We start from the raw sequence: 16,086 nt of genomic DNA on the forward strand, positions 1-16,086 counted from the left end.
AATTAATGAACCCCGGGGTTTAAGGATTGATCTGGGAGGGATCCCGAGGAGTTAGGTAAGGAGTCTTAACTCTCGCCTCTCCAGCCCAACTCTGGGGGCATAAGTCTGTCCCTTCCAACCCGGCTGGGGACTCCGGCCCCGGCCCCCGCAGCCCACACTCACCAGCTCCATCCTCAGCGCCATGATCTTGTCCCCCAGGCCGTGGCCCGCGCCAGGCGCCCCCGGGAGCAGCGGGGCGCCAGAGGTTCCCGGCTCCCCTTCGCCTCGCAGCCCGCGGAGCAGCCCTTCGGGGGTCTTCCTGCCCACCTTGCCCTCCACATCTCGCAGGTCAGGCGTCTGGGACTCCGCAGTCCCCTCCATGCGGGCCTACGGCTGAAGAGGACCGGGCGGCCGGCCGGCCGGCCGGCTGGGGCTGGGTCGCGGGGGTCCTCGACTCCCGGCTGCCGGCGCCCAGCGGAACGGGTGGGTCCCCGCCCGCGCCGCGCGGGGGCGGGCGGAGGGCACCGTAACTCTCAGAAAAGCCGCGCAGACTGTGCCGGCGTGCGTGCGTGTCTGTGCCTGTGCGTGTGTGTGTTCGAGTGCTGCGCGCACACGTCTGGCCCTGGAATGGGTGGGGCTGGGCGATCTGTATGTACTTGGATTTGTACTTGAAGGAGCGCTAGCAGAGTTCAGTGCCTTCTCCCCATTCTGCCGACTGAATCCGGCCCGGCATACAGCAGGCATACAGCAGGCGTTCGATAAGTGTTTGCTGAACAAAGCCTAAGCACCCTCAGCCATAGGGGAGTTTAAGGAACAGTGGTGACCCAGAACTGCAGAGGGTTTTGAAAGGCTTCCTGGGGTGGGGTGGGAGGGTTGGGAGGGTTGGGTCTAGAACAGTGGTTAGAATCTAGCTAGCTACTGACACCCACATGCACTTTCAGTGTAGCCACGGAATTTATTTTTTTTAAGTTTATTTATTCATTTAATCTAAAGTAATCTCTAGGGCACCTGGGTAGCTCCGTGGGTTAAGTGTCTGCCTTCAGCTCAGGTCATGATCCCAGGGTCCAGGGATGGAAGGAACCCTGCATCAGGCTCCCTGCTCAGGAGGGAGTCTGCTTCTCCCTCTCCCTCTCTCAAATAAATAAATAAATAAAATCTCTCTCCCTCTCTCAAATAAATAAATAAATAAAATCTTAAAAAAAAAATGTAATCTCTATGCCCAATGTAGAGTTGGAACGCAGACCCAGAGACCAAGAGTTACATGCTCTTCTGACTAAGCCAGCTGGGTGCCCTGCCACTGAGTTTAGATTAAAGAAGTAGAAAATAACACTTCTGGCCAATGAGAAGCAACTAGTATTGAAGATAAAAAAGTCCAGATCGGCCAGATCATGCTTGATCCTGTAGACTGATGCCTTTTTTTTTTAGACTGATGCTTCTTAAGCTTGACTGCATTTGAATTTTCTGCAAGCCTTGTTAAAATGCAGATTGTGATTCTGTAGATCTGGGATGGGGCCTGCGGTTCTTCTTTTCTAATAAGCTCCTAGGTGACGGCCATGTTGCTGATCGAGGGACCACACTTGGAGTAATGTGGCTATAGAAGATGGTTCTATGGTGCTTGGGTTGTATTTTATAGGCCATGGGGAACCACAAAAAACTTTTTTGTTTTGGCTTGATTTGGGTGTTTAATCCAAGTAATTCCAGCGCATGGTCACAGAAGGATTTACAATGCAAAGATAGTTAACCAGCTCTTTCCTTTCCCACCTCTAGCCCCACTCCCAGAGGCAACAACATTCAGCTTTTTTTTTCCTGGTGTTTATACACATAACCCCACATACGCTTATACAGTACTACTATTTCTTAATTTTAAATATTGTCTACCAACTTCCTAATACAATCAATATGATTTATCTCACTTATACTCTGTATTTCCCCTCCTCCATTCACCCTGTATATTTATTTCTATCACTATTTTTAGTTCATCTAACGGTTACCTTTGTAATCTTAAGTAAAATATTTTTCCTTAGTATCTGTTGGTCCAGGGAAGGGTTTTAAATCAGAGGTTAAAAAAACAGATTTGCCTTTTTGAAAAATTACTCTGAATTTTGCAAGGGGAAAGGATTGGAGGGGTACAAATCTGGAGTCGAGGAAACTGATTGGAAATCAAGAAACTGAAATGGCCTGGACAAGGGGGTTGGTTGTGAGGTTGCAGAAGAGTTAGACCAGGGGGCAATTGGGTGGCTCAGTAGCTGAGTGTCTGCCTTTGGCTCAGGTCCTGATACCAGGGTCCAGGGATTGAGTCCCTCATCAGGCCTCCCACAGGGAGCCTGTTTCTCCCTCTGCCTATGTCTCTGCCTCTCTCTGTGTATCTCTCATGAATGAATAAATAAAATCCAAAAAAAAAAGACCAGAATGGATAATTTTTTTTTTTAAAGATTTTATTTACTTATTCATGAGAGATACAGAGGCAGAGACACAGGCGGAGGGAGAAGCAGGCTCCATGCAGGGAGCCTGATGTGGGACTGGGTCCTGGGTCTCCAGGATCAAGCCCTGGGCGGAAGGCAGCACTAAACCGCTGAGCCATCTGGGCTGCCCAGAATGGAGAACTCTTAAGGAGGTAAGATTGACAAGACTTGGTGACTGGTTATGTTGATTTATTTATAGTGGCATTTATGAATGCTTGTTTAAAGAAAGCAAGGATTTCAATAATATTACGGATAGTCTACTAATTGCTAGCCAGTGTGTGTGGTACAGAGAATACAGGGGGGAGCAAACAGACCTGGACTTGTTGCTGGAGAAGAGGATTCAAGGGTGGCTCTCAGCTGTTTAGCCTGATGCCATTAAAAAGGAAGGGAACCCAGGAAGAGGTCTAGAAATGGGAAGAGATGATCACAGCAGGGGTTACATTGAGATGGAGGACCCTGTGAAGATGTCCAGCAGGCAGTCAGACCTAGGTCAGCCTAGAACTCAGGAGAAATGTTAGGACTGCAGACATGAGCATAAGAATCTTGGTGGTAACAGAGGTCAGGAGAGTGCATAAGATCTTCCCTGAAGAGTGAGAAGCAAAGATCAGAAAGGAGCCCTGAGAGATATCTTTTTTAAATGCTAATAAGATGTGTTGGATTTTCTTCTATTCTCTAATACATACTTCTTAGGAAAAATCATCCAATACTTGAACTTTTAAGATAAGTACTGTTAGGGACACCTGGGTGGCTCAGTGTTTGAGTGTCTGTCTTGGGTTCAGGGAGTGATCCCAGGTACAGGGATCGAGTCCCACATCGGGCTCCCTGAGAAGAGCCTGCTTTTCCCTCTGCCTGTGTCTCTGCCTCTCTCTGTATGTCTCTCATGAATAAATAAAATTAAAAAAAAAAAGATAAGTACTGTTAACATTTTGGACGATACCATCCCACCGCTTAGGAAGCAGGTGGAATATGGAGAACTCAAAAACTCTGGTTTCCTCCATTTCCTTTTAAAATATTCTCCATAAAACAGCACATTTCTCTTAAATAGGACTCTATCACTTCTCTGCTTAAAACTTTCTCTTAAATAGGACTCTATCACTTCTCTGCTTAAAACTAGCTACTCACTTCAAGTAAGCATCACCATCATCTAGAAACGTGTTAGAAATGCAGTCTTCTGCTCTGCCCCAGACTATTGAATCGAAAACCCATAACGGGGCCCAGCAATTTGTGTTTTAAGACGCCCTCAGAGTGATTCTGATGCAAGGTGAAGTTTAAGACCCACTGTGTTCAGCTAAGTGCTTTGTATGTATTATGTCATTAAAGCTTCACAACAACGCTATTATTCTTGTCAGTATAGGGCGGGGGTTAGGGGTGGAATCTGGAGATGTGATACCGATGTTTGAGTTCTAGCTCCCCCAGCTTTGTGCCCTGGGGCCTCATTACTAATAATATCTACCTCAAGGAGCCGTTGTGGAACGAAATGAGCTGATGCCGGCCAAGTGCTTGGAACGGTGACTGCACGGCGTAAGCATCCTGTAAGCGCACCCCATCTCACAGACCCGGGGATCCGGGCTGAGCCCAAGGTGAAGAGACCTGCCCCAGGTCTAGGCTAGAGGTAGCAGCGGGTTTGAATTCCCCTCGGCCTCCGAAGACACCCTTGCGCAGGCCAGGGGCGCGGCGGCGGCGCCCAGGCCCGAAGGCCCTCTGACCCTGGCACCGAGCGGGCTAGTCAAGGCGCTGGGGCTCCGACTGCGGCCGGGCTGCCCCCCGCGGCGCTGGGGCCCCGCTGTCCCCCCGCCCCGCCCCGCCGCCCGTTGCGAAGCCGCCGGGGAAGCCAGCGCTCGCGGCCCCGCCGCCGCCGCCGCCGCCCTAAGCGCCGCCCGCCGCCCTCTCACCCCGCGGCGGCGGCGGAAGCGGGGAGGCGGGCCGGGCCGGCCGGGGCGGGGCGGCGAGCGGCATGGAGGAGGCGGAGGCCGCGGCGCGCCGGGCGGAGCAGTGCGGGCCCGAGAGGGGCCCGAGCGGGGCCCGGGCGCCCTGAGCCGTGAGTGGTTCGCGGCGGGAGTCCCCGGGGGGTGGCGCGGCCGGGGCTGGGCTCCCGAGCCCTCGGGCGGCGGGGAGCGGGGCCGGGTGGGAGAGGGTGAGGGCGCCCGGGGCTGGGGACTGGGGGCCGGGGCTGGGGGGGGGGGGTGCCCCGGCGCACCCCGGACTAGGAGGACCGGGGCTGGGGGATTGGGGGCCCGGCTAGGGGGTGTCTGTGCCCCGGCGCACCCCGGGACTAGGAGGACCGGGGCTGGAGGATTGGGGGCCGGGGCTGGGGGGGGGGTCTGTGCCCCGGCGCACCCCGGACTAGGAGGACCGGGGCTGGAGGATTGGGGGCCGGGGCGGGGGGGGGGGGTCTGTGCCCCGGCGCACCCCGGGACTAGGAGGACTGGGACTGGAGGATTGGGGGCCGGGGCTGGGGGGGGGCCTGTGCCGCTGGCGCACCCCAGGACTAGGAGGGCCGGGGCTTGGTCCTTTTAGGGGCTGCTGAACCTGAGAGCTGATTACTTGGCCTCTGCGCTGGGGCCCCGGGCGGCTCCGCTGCTCCCCCGCCCCAGGGGAGTCTCCAGGCTGGCTGACCCCTCCGAGGCTTCCTTTCCAGAGCAGTTGGGCCACTTTTCCCAAGTCACACAGCCTGAATGATGGCAGGGAGGCGTTGCCGGGGGTCCTCCCTGGGCTCCCCAGAAGGCATCAGGCTTTGGGAGGAACACCTGACTCCCTGTGACCCTCTGGTCCTCTCAGATTCCTGAAGGCATGGGTTGGCCAGGACAGTGGTGACTCCCCAACCCGGCATGGACGACTGGAAGCCCAGCTCCCTCATCAAGCCCTTTGGGGCTCGGAAGAAGCGGAGCTGGTATCTTACCTGGAAGTACAAACTGACCAACCAGCGGGCTTTGCGCAGGCTTTGTCAGGTAGAGAGATGTCCTGGCCCCCGCCCCGGGCTCCCTCGCAGCTTTACCCTAGACTCTGGGCACCGGGACCTACCTTGGCTGCTCCCAACCCTGGAAACAGGCAGCAGGTTCCTAGACGGGACACCTCTTTGTGTCATATCCCTACGAGGTGGTGGTTTGGGCCCAGAGTTCTGGAATCAGAACCCAAGTACAACCCTCTAGGCTTCTGACGGAAACCTGAAGTCTAGTCAGGAAGGCTTTGCTCAGGGACCCATATCCGCCAGGCGGCAGAGCTAAGACCCAGGTCTTCTGATCCCCAGCTTGGTTCTCTGGGACTGGCTCCCTCTCTGGGAACTAATTGTGGAGGGGACCAAGGAAATCAGGGCCTCAAATGGAAGCATCCAGGAGCTCTGGGTAGGGAGGGCCCTGATGAAGAGAGAGGGGTCGAGGTGGTCCCCTGGAGGAGGTGGTCTTGAAACTGAATCCTGGTTGGGGGAGAAGTGGGCAGACAGAGGGAGGAGAGACAGGTCCCAGGCTCTGCCTGTGTCCCCCTGCAGCCAGGGCCCTCCTTTCAGGAAGTCCCTAAGTGATCTGGAGGGGGCACCCCTCTTCAGTCATCCCTACCCCTCCCCTCAGACAGGGGCAGTGCTTTTCCTACTGGTGACCGTCATTGTCAACATTAAGTTGATCCTGGACACGCGGCGAGCAATCAGCGAAGCCAATGGAGACCCGGAGCCAGAGCAAGACTATGGTGGGGCCAGGCTGAGGATGGGATTGGCTGGTGGGGTGAAGGATGGGGGTGGGGTCCCCTAGGATCTCACCACTGCAATGGTAGGCACACTCCAGCGGATGATACTGTGCTGGAGAGACTGTTGCCACAACCTGTTGCACCCTGACAGATGAGGCCCTGGGCCGATTAGAGCCCTCACGGCGCAGAGGCAGTGGTCCCCGACGCGTTCTGGATGTGGAGGTGTACTCAAGCCGCAGCAAAGTATATGTGGCAGTGGATGGCACTACGGTGAGTGGGCCAGTGTCTGGGGTAGAGTCACTGTATTCTACTCAGGGTGTGGTCCCCTAGTTCTGGGCTCCACTGCCTGCGTGGATAACTGCATCTCTTCCACTTTTGAGCTAGGTGGTTCTGGAGGCCTCAGTTCCTTATCTGTAGGCTGGAACTAATGATTTCTACTTGTCGGGACTAAATGAAAAGTATGTGAAATGTGTTACAGGTAGTGGGATATTATCAAAAGGGATCATTAGTAGTAGTAGTAGGCAGATAATTCATTGATTTCTTTATTTCATAACTACTTTTTGGTCTCTTCCTTGGCCTCAGCCTTGTCTTGGGCACTGGGGACCTAGGGGTAATCACACCCGGTTCTCATTTGAGGGTCTTGATCGATGTATTATGGTATCTCCAACATGAGGAAGACACATTCTAGGGCTCTAAGTGCCTGAAAGCCATGGAGAGGAGGGTTGTAGAAAGATCTGATCTCTCTTGATGGGCAAGTTAAGGAGGTTTTCCGGAAGAGGTGGCATTCAGGCTGGGTCAGAAAAGAACAGTTCACAGAATCATAGGCAGGAGGGGAGGTTTCATGCATCTCGTTTGTTGAGTTCCCATAAGACAGAGAAACCTCAAATGCCAGAGTGAAGAGGTGGACTTTGTCTCCGCCTCCCGGTAGGTGCTGGAGGACGAGGCTCGGGAGCAGGGCCGTGGCATCCATGTCATCGTTCTCAACCAGGCTACGGTGAGGTTCTTGGGGCGGGGGGAGGCGGTTGGCTACAGGGCTGAAGATGAGCCCTCCTTGCTGTTGACACTAACTCACAAGAGGTATGTCCCCTGCCAGGGCCATGTGATGGCAAAGCGTGTATTTGACACATACTCACCTCATGAGGATGAGGCCATGGTGCTGTTCCTCAACATGGTGGCGCCTGGCCGAGTACTTATCTGCACTGTCAAGGTCAGTGACTGTTCCTTGGTTCCTTTCTCTATGCCCCCAACTCCAACCTTGCTCACGACTCTGGGCTCTCTACCCCTAATAAAACATAGTGGGAAGAGCCTCTCGAGAAAGGTAATACAGGTTCCAATCTTAAGCTTGTCATTTTTATTCAGCAAATAGTTACTGAGCCCCTACTGTGTGCCAGGCACTGCTCTGGGTGCTGGAGATAGGATAGGAAGCAACCGTTATGGAGCTTCCATTCCACAGGGCAAGATCAACAACAAAAAAAGCCCAGTACATGTATGATGTCAGGAGATGATAACTTAATGAAGACAATAAAGCAAAAGAGACAGAGTAGTGGGTGATGCATTTTAGAAGGGGAAGGTCTCTGTAAGGAAGTGACATGTGAGCAGAAAGCTGGACGACGTGAGGAGAGGGCCAGGCGAATATCTGGAGGAAGATGTTCTAGATCAGAAGAATGGTGAGGTGTGCTCTGAGGTAGGACAGTGCTGGCATGCTCGAGGAACTGCAAGGGTGCCAGTGGAGCCGGAGCAAATTCAGGGAGGGGAGGGGAGTGGGGGGGAAGAGGGTGGAGGGGCGCAGATTGTGTGGGATCCTGGTAAGGATTTACTAGCCCAGTGACCTTGGATGATTCTCAGAATCTCTCTAAGCCTTTGGTTTTCTTATCCGTGGCAGGATAGTAACCTCAGAGGGTTGTCATGATCATTTAATGAGCTAATTTAAAATCAAAGGTTTTGCATGGTGCCTGACAGCGAATGTTCCATGAAGCCAGGTCTCCCAGAACCATGCCAGTCAGGCTGACTACCTTCTCTGGTCTCCCAGGACGAGGGCTCCTTCCACCTCAAGGACACAGCCAAGGCTCTGCTGAGGAGCCTGGGCAGCCAGGCCGGCCCTGCCCTTGGCTGGAGGGACACTTGGGCCTTTGTGGGACGCAAAGGAGGTACCAGCACCACAGGCCATACACCCTATGGGATGAGGGGCCCAGGAGGAGCAGAACCCCAAGAACTGGGGTGGGGTTGGGGGCAAATAGGAGCCCGAAATGATGGGCTGGCTGAAAGTGGGCAGAGAGGAGAAGCCGCTTTAAAACTGGAGCCTGAGCCCCCATTGTGCCTCATTCCTGTCCCTGCTAGGTCCTGTCCTTGGGGAGAAACATTCTAAGTCACCTGCCCTCTCCTCCTGGGGGGACCCAGTCCTGCTGAAGACAGATGTGCCGCTGAGCTCAGCAGAAGGTGGGGTTGGGGGGCTGGTGCTGGGCTCCAGTGCCTGGGCTGGAGGTGGGCATTTGGGTCCTATTTATGAAACTTTATTTTCTTCACTGGGTGCCTGGGGCTCTGTAAACCACACCAGCCTTGCGGCCCCTAATGCCTCCTCCTGTTGACCCCTCCCTTCCCTCAGAGGCCGAGTGCCACTGGGCAGACACAGAGCTGAACCGTCGCCGCCGGCGCTTCTGCAGCAAAGTCGAGGGCTATGGGAGTGTGTGCAGCTGCAAGGACCCCACACCCATCGAGTTCAGCCCTGACCCAGTGAGTGAGGCCTTAGACAGTGAGGCTCAGACTCCTTCTCAGCTTGGCAAGGAGCCCTTGGAAAGGGCCAGGTTGGGTTTCTGGACCCCAGGCCAAGAGGGAACCAGGACCCGAGGATTTGTGCTGACCTCTGAAAGGGGGGGCAGGGCCGACCATGTGAACAAAGGCTCCTAATTGGAGTTGGGTTGAGTGTGTGGAAGGGCCCCAACAGAGAAACCCTCTGCTGCTTCCCTGTCTACCCTGGAGTTGCCTTCTCCCCAAGAACTCTTCCCTGGGTGGGGGTCCCAGTTTGAAGAAGGAGGGAGGCAAGAGCTAAAAGCTGTTTCTCCCTCAGCTCCCAGACAACAATGTCCTCAATGTGCCTGTGGCTGTCATTGCAGGGAACCGGCCCAATTACTTGTATAGGTGAGCCTGGGAGGGGGTTGGTCCAGCCCTGGGTGGTGCTTAGCCCCGGGTGAAGCTCCTTGGGCTCATCCACCTGTAGGTGGAACTCTTGAGGTGGGGGTGGGGGGCAATAGGTTCTAGGCCCATTCACCCATGTGGGAGAACATGGGGAACATGGGCCCACTGATAAGCACAGGGGGGCCCTGAGTTGGGGGGACAGAGTACCTAACCCATCCCTGGGCTCCCCAGGATGCTGCGCTCTCTGCTCTCAGCCCAGGGGGTGTCCCCCCAGATGATAACAGTTTTCATTGATGGCTACTACGAGGTGAGTGGGGCTCGGGGGCTATGGGAAGGGCAGGGTCCAGGGCCGTGGGGACAGAGCAGCGATGATCACGAGACCAACAGCCCAGGCAAAGGCTGTGAAATGTGAATGGCTCGGCATGGCGGAGCCATGGGGCGGGCAGGGGGAAGTGATTCACAGGGTGACCGTAGCCGTGCCCTCAGGAGCCAATGGATGTGGTGGCACTGTTTGGTCTGAGGGGCATCCAGCACACTCCCATCAGCATCAAGAACGCCCGTGTGTCTCAGGTATGGCCTAGGCGAGGACGGAAGGGGCAGACACTTGACCCCGCCGTCCACCCTGCAGCTCATGCACCCCATTTCCACTCCCCACCCAGCACTACAAAGCCAGCCTCACTGCCACTTTCAACCTGTTTCCGGTGAGTAGTCCAAAGCCCTTGGACCTAGGGAAGGGAAATGTGGGTATAAAGCCTGGTCTTACTATATAGCAAGCTCTTCCCCTGTCTGGGCCTCAGCTTCCTGATCTGGAAAATGTGGGGAGTGCTGCCTGAGAAGTGGGATGGGGGTGGAGGAGGCACAGGATGGGAAAGGGCCCCTGGGGTCATGCTGTCCCCCCTGCCCCCTGCAGGAAGCCAGGTTTGCCGTGGTCCTGGAAGAGGACTTGGACATTGCTGTGGATTTTTTCAGGTGAGGGGAGTACCCCTCCATAAGTGGCTCTCCATGCAGCTCCTACCTGCTGCCTCGGGCCTCTTTCCTTACTGGCTCTCCAGGGAGGCAGGCAGGGGGTGTCTGGGAGAGCTTTGTGGGGGAAGTCAGCTCAAAAGTGGGGGGAAAGCCTGAGCAAAAGTAGGATGGCAGGTGTTGGGGTTGGAGTAGAGAGTAGAAAGGATGGGTAGAGACAGTGGGGATTTAGGGGGAGGGACAAGCAGGCATGACTCCTGAGTCCCATCTCCAGCTCTTCCAGCATCACTATGTGACTGGGTTTGTCCTTGCCCTTCCCTGAACCCTTGGACCCTGCCTCTCTCAGTTTCCTGAGCCAATCCATCCACCTACTGGAGGAGGATGACAGCCTGTACTGTATCTCTGCCTGGAATGACCAGGTAAGCCAAGGGGCCAGGGGTCACCTAGGGGAGTGGTACAAGCACTGAGCTAAGCCCTCCTCCACCCCACCCCCCGTGCCTGCCCCCCCCCACCAGGGATACGAACACACGGCTGAGGACCCAGCACTGCTGTACCGTGTGGAGACCATGCCTGGGCTGGGCTGGGTGCTCAGGAAGTCCTTGTACAAGGAGGAGCTTGAGCCCAAGTGGCCCACACCAGAAAAGGTGCCCTGGCAGGGGAGGATGGGAGGGCTGGAGTCCCCCATTGGCTGCAAACCCCTTCACCTTCATGACTTTCCTTGCCCCCCAGCTCTGGGACTGGGACATGTGGATGCGGATGCCCGAACAACGCCGAGGCCGAGAGTGCATCATCCCCGATGTTTCCCGATCCTACCACTTCGGCATCGTTGGCCTCAACATGAACGGCTACTTCCACGTGAGTGGGAAGCAGGATGTTGTGGAGGCGGGCACAGTGTGGTGGATGGAGCGAGAGCACGGGCTCCAGAGCAGCCCGGGGGGACGTGTCTTATCTTCTTTTGCCTCAGTTTCTTTATTTTTAAAAATGAGGATAAAAATACTGCCTACCTCATAAGGTTTTGAGACTCTGAGGTTTAAATGAGTTACTATATGTAAAATGCTTTGAACTGCAAGCATTATATAAGGGTTAGCTGGTATTATTTTTATTATTACTATTCTTAGCACCAGACTGTGGGTGTGGGGAGGGTATTTCTGCCACCCGGCACTTACGCAGCCCTGCCCTCTCCTGTCCTTGCAAATGTGGGGGCCCACGCCTCCGCCTGGCATGAACAGGGACGTCCTCGGTCCCACCATGCCTTCCCCAGCTGTGCCTAAAGGGCCAGTCCCCAGTTACAGCAAGAGTGTGCCTTGAGACAGCCCAGCCTGAAGGAACAGATGAACAGCTCGAAACCTCCTAGAAGCCAAAAGGACCCTGAAGCCCCGAAGGCTGGCTTACACAAGACCCCAGTCACCTCCCACAGAGGGGCAGGCACTTCCCTGAGGTCCCTGTTGGTACCTCAGTCACAGCACTTGCTTCCCCCCTCAGCACAGCCTGTCCTTTTGCGCACCAGGCCCGGTAGGGCCCGTTCCTGCCTTCTGTGGCTCTACAACAGCAGACCCAAGGACAGCCCCTGGGAACAGGGACTAGCTCAGGGGTCAGTAGCATGAGCTGCCGTGTGGGCATGAGCTCTCTAGCGATGGTAGAGCCCAAATTAAAGCTAGTAAGAGCCTGCCAAGGATGCTATGAAGAAGAGGATGGGGAAGATGGGGGCAGGGGCCGGGAGCAGTGAGAGGGACTTCTGTGGGTCCAGGACTTCATCTGTGGGGCTTGTGGTGGGTCAGCGGGGGGTACGAGCCCCACTTGAAAGGCCTGATGTTCACCCTCACACCTGCTCCAGGAGGCCTACTTCAAGAAGCACAAGTTCAACACGGTTCCAGGTGTCCAGCTCAGGAACGTGGACAGGTGGGGGCTGGGGACAGGGCAGAGGAGCCTTGATGACCAATCCTCAGTATTCCCTGCCAACCCCGGGGCCTGTTTCTTACCCCGGCCCTCCTGCCCCCGAATTCCCACGTGATCCTTCACCTCGCCCCTGGAACCTGAAGGCTCGTCCCTTCTCCTGACCCATCTTCCCTTCTCCTTCAGTCTGAAGAAGGAAGCTTATGAAGTGGAAATTCACAGGCTGCTCAGGTATGGCCTTTGGCAGTCGGGATGTATGGCAGGGAATGAGGAGGCGAAAACCGGGGGTCTTGGCGCTGTGACCCACTGCAAAATGAAAATCAGGGCATCTTGTTCAAAAATTAAGAATTTCAGGACAGCGATAGCACAGCATTAAAGTAAGCACAGAAGGCAGCCCGGTTGGCTCAGTGGTTTGTCGCCTGCTTTCGGCCCAGGGCATGATCCTGGAGTCCCAGGATCGAGTCCCACGCCAGGCTCCCTGCAAGGAGCCTGCTTCTCCCTCTGCCTGTGTCTCTGCCTCTCTCTCTCTCTCTCTCTCTCTCTCTCTGTCTCTCATGAATAAATAAATAAAACATTTAAAAAAAAAAAAAAAAAGTAAGCGCAGGGCCTGGTTTACCAGACCCGTGAGGCAGGCTCCATCCTGGCCTTTCTACCCCCTCTCCCTTGCTGCAGTGAGGCTGAGGTTCTGGACCACAGCAGGAACCCTTGTGAAGACTCTTTCCTGCCAGACACAGAGGGCCACACCTATGTGGCCTTCATCCGAATGGAGAAGGATGATGACTTCACCACCTGGACCCAGCTTGCCAAGGTGCCCCACTAACACTCCCACCAGATACAGGGAGCCTTTGTTCTGGAATCTTCTACCTTAGAACCTCCTCTTCAGACTCTGGGAACCCCTCTTCCAGCCCCTTTGTCCAATACCATATTCTAGAAGATGCTACATCTTCTAGATGGAGGAGACTGCAGAGGAGGGGTGGGGGCTGGACCAAGGGTCCTCAGTTGCACCCCCTCCTGCCCCCGTGGCTCTCTGATCCCTGTCTCTCCCCCCACCCACTTCTTCCAGTGCCTCCATATCTGGGACCTGGATGTGCGTGGCAACCACCGGGGCCTGTGGAGGTTGTTTCGAAAGAAGAATCACTTCCTGGTGGTGGGCGTCCCAGCCTCCCCCTACTCGTGAGTGACTCTTTTCTGCCCCGGGAAGTGGGAGACTAGTGGGATTACCTCTTCCCTATACATTGTCAAATTATCTTCCCAGGGTGAAGAAGCCACCATCAATCACCCCAATTTTCCTGGAGCCACCTCCAAAGGAAGAGGGAGTCCCAGGAGCCGCAGAACAGACATGAGACCTCCTTCAGGACCCTGCAGGGCTGGGTACTGTGTACCCCCAGGCAGGCTAGCCCTTCACCCCATCCTGTAGGATTTTGTAGACACTGGTCGGGGTTGGCGCTGGCTTGTTTTTAACATGAGACTTAATTACTAACCCAAAGGGGAGGCTTCCCCTGCTCCAACGCCCATATACCTGAGTTGGAGGTCTATTTATTTACTTCCCTGTTGGGAAGGGGCAGGATAGTACCTGGGAATCATTGGGGTCCCTGGGCAGCTGATCCTGCCCTTTGCACACACCCTCCTCCCAGGCCTGGCTCAGAATCTAACCTATTTATTGACTGTCCTGAGGGCCTTGGGAATAGGCTGAAGCCTATAGGGCCTTGACTCCTTTCTTGGCTGGGGTGCTGCCCTGAGGGTGGGGCTGGCTCTTACTCAGGAACCTGCTGTGCCCAACCCATGGACAGGCCCGCTGGGGCCCGCCTGCTGATGCAGACTCACTCAGAGACCCTCAGACACGGAACCAGGCCTCTTCTCAGCCTCCCCTTTGTCCAGGTTTCCAAAGCTGGATAAGGTGGTCATTGATTAAAAAAGGAGAAAACCTCCAGGGATGTGTTTTATGACTGGGGGGGGTGGGTGGGTGGGTATGTGAGTGTGAGAGAGAGAGAAAAATCGGTAAGTAGGAGAGAGAATGGTTATGATGGATAGTGAGATTTCCTTACTGTCCTCCACAGGATTTAGCTTCCATTTGGGGCCATTTGGCCACCAGGGGATGCCCAAGTCTCAAACTCCAGGATTTTTCCCTAGCTCCACCTTAGGACATGAACTTGACCCTAGCCTCACTCTACTTGAGGCTGAGCTTAGAGCAGCTACCTCAAACCCCTTCCCCATGGGGCTGTTCACTTGCCTAGCTTGTCTGGGCAGGTACCTGTCCCCAGAGATGGAGCAAGAGAGCAAAAAGGAATCCTCGGGGGTGAGGGAAGCAATGGGAGAACAAGGGAGACTAGTGGGGATATAAAGGAAGTAGGTGAACCAGAACCAGACCAGTATTATCCAGGAGGCTAGGACTGGGCTGCAGATGGGAGTTGTAAGAGGAAGGATCTGTGGCCCTTAGGGTACCTGGTATGCGGATTCCATGTCTAGGCATTTTTCTGGAGAAAACCCATCATTTTCGTCAGATTCTCACCCAGCCCAGTGACCCAAAGAGATTAGGAAGATCTAACTAAGTCATAGAAGCACCAGGAAATGAATGGGATTGTCTACAGGTAGTGGGTGAGAAAGCCTAAGGCAGGGGGCAGGACATTTAAGGGATCTGTACAGGACTTAGGATCAGAGGTGAGTATGGGACACACCTCTTGAGAAGGGGTCAGCCTGCAGTCCTTTCAAGGTGAGCCTGGTGAGCTCCTTATGTAGAGCCCTGGCCAGGGAGGCAGGAATGGCCTAGAACTCCTGCCCTTTCACCAGCTCTACTCCACCCTCCCCCACTGTTGCCTGGAGCCCAGCTCCACAGTGACACAGGTGGTGTGCTGCTGGGACCGTTTCTTGCCACCCTGACGCCTTCAGTGTTTGCTAGAGATAGAGTACTTGAGGTACTGTTAGAGCTGGGGGAGGAGCGGTTAGCCAGTGAGGAGGGGAGGTCCGCCCTGGGCAAACAATCGCCTGCAGCTCTCTGTAGGCACCTGGTGTGTGAGAGATGGTCGGGTGGTGAAGGCGGGGAGGCCCTAGCCTCCCTCCCTGCCAGGCCCCCGCAGCAGGCTCCTGGGCTAGCCTCAGACTGGCTCTGGGGCCCTGTGTGGCTCTGGCCAGGTTTCTGTTCCTTCTTGGGTTCAGCAAGGGGAAGGGGTAGTAGTTCCGGGCTGCCCTAGAAAAGCCAGGGAGGAAGGATAAGGGGTCAGAGGAAAGCAAGGAGGACGACTGATTTGCCAGGCTGGGGTTTCCTTGTTGGTGCTGTGGGTCCTGGTTCAGCCGCAGTCAGATCTACGTTTGGGATATTCTGGTCTTCCACGTCAGCCAGGACCCTCCAGGCTCCGGAGTCAGACAGCCTGGGCCCAGATCAAGGCTCATCAACCCTCCAGGGAGGTCATGGACATGGAACAAGTCCCTCGGACTTTCTAGGCCCAGCTTCTGTACCATGGAGGTGGTTAAGATTAAGAGATCAGATCTGTCGAGTCCCAGAGGCAAGCCAAGACCAAGAATGAAGTTCTTTCTAAAATCCCCAGAGCAGGTACCAGGTGTAGGACTTTGCCCGAGTGAGAAGGGTAGGCAGCTCAGAGCCTCTGATGGGGGCTTCTGGAGGGCTTCCAGAGCCTAAGAAGCGACCCCCTCCCATTGCCTTGGCAGTATTTCTGTCTCTCCGCCCCCATGTGGGCACAGGCTTGTTATTTTCATAGCTTTCCAGTCCATTGCCCCTACCCAGGAGGGGGTAGTTTCAGGCCAAAGTCCTCCCACATTCGAGAAGGCAGACTGGCCCAGCCCCCAACTCTTCCCTGAGTGCCCTCTTGGTCCTCCCTGTTAGGCTCCCTCCCAGGCCTAGAATTCAAGCAAAGGGGAGATAGAGGCACCTACCTACACCCTATTTCCCTCCTGCGAACGAGTGCCTTCCCTTTTCAGGGGCCTTGTGAGTCACCAGCCCCTTGGGAATCTGAGGGCCAGGTTAGGC

The 16,086-nt window shown here is 55.4% G+C and overlaps 2 protein-coding genes across 6 annotated transcripts in view; one reads left to right on the forward strand and one right to left on the reverse strand.

The window, feature by feature from the left end:
* LURAP1 (leucine rich adaptor protein 1) overlaps window positions 1-5,696 on the reverse strand; it is a 21,748-nt gene extending 16,052 nt beyond the window's left edge. Inside the window, exon 1 of one of the 2 annotated variants that reach the window (XR_005370277.1) lies at window positions 5,463-5,696. Coding sequence is in view for 1 of the 2 variants with exons in the window: in XM_038558181.1 (XP_038414109.1) it covers window positions 163-360 (198 nt within the window). In the remaining variant the exon portion in view is untranslated. Of the gene's footprint in view, window positions 1-162; window positions 471-5,462 lie in introns of those variants that run through there. The other variant, XM_038558181.1, reaches the window with a different exon arrangement.
* Window positions 3,949-14,034, forward strand: POMGNT1 (protein O-linked mannose N-acetylglucosaminyltransferase 1 (beta 1,2-)). 4 transcript variants are annotated; one of them, XM_038558178.1, is made up of 23 exons: window positions 4,390-4,479; window positions 4,959-5,122; window positions 5,220-5,389; window positions 6,005-6,119; window positions 6,268-6,386; window positions 7,045-7,110; window positions 7,210-7,323; window positions 8,146-8,263; window positions 8,454-8,552; window positions 8,719-8,846; window positions 9,181-9,251; window positions 9,480-9,555; window positions 9,735-9,818; window positions 9,908-9,949; window positions 10,159-10,217; window positions 10,558-10,630; window positions 10,727-10,855; window positions 10,941-11,066; window positions 12,046-12,110; window positions 12,291-12,335; window positions 12,777-12,912; window positions 13,168-13,277; window positions 13,360-14,034. In XM_038558178.1, exons 3-23 carry the CDS (start codon window positions 5,270-5,272, stop codon window positions 13,445-13,447), a joined length of 1,983 nt encoding a protein of 660 aa, XP_038414106.1. In that variant the 5' UTR covers window positions 4,390-4,479; window positions 4,959-5,122; window positions 5,220-5,269; the 3' UTR covers window positions 13,448-14,034. The 4 variants fall into 4 exon arrangements, with proteins under 4 accessions (XP_038414107.1, XP_038414105.1, XP_038414106.1 ...); XM_038558179.1 differs by lacking the exons at window positions 4,390-4,479; window positions 4,959-5,122 and adding an exon at window positions 3,949-3,973; XM_038558177.1 differs by lacking the exon at window positions 4,959-5,122 and having other exon boundaries at window positions 4,375-4,479.
* The last annotated feature ends 2,052 nt before the right edge of the window (window positions 14,035-16,086 follow it).

This window comes from Canis lupus, chromosome 15 (assembly GCF_011100685.1).
Source record: "Canis lupus familiaris isolate Mischka breed German Shepherd chromosome 15, alternate assembly UU_Cfam_GSD_1.0, whole genome shotgun sequence".
NCBI lineage: Eukaryota > Metazoa > Chordata > Mammalia > Carnivora > Canidae > Canis > Canis lupus.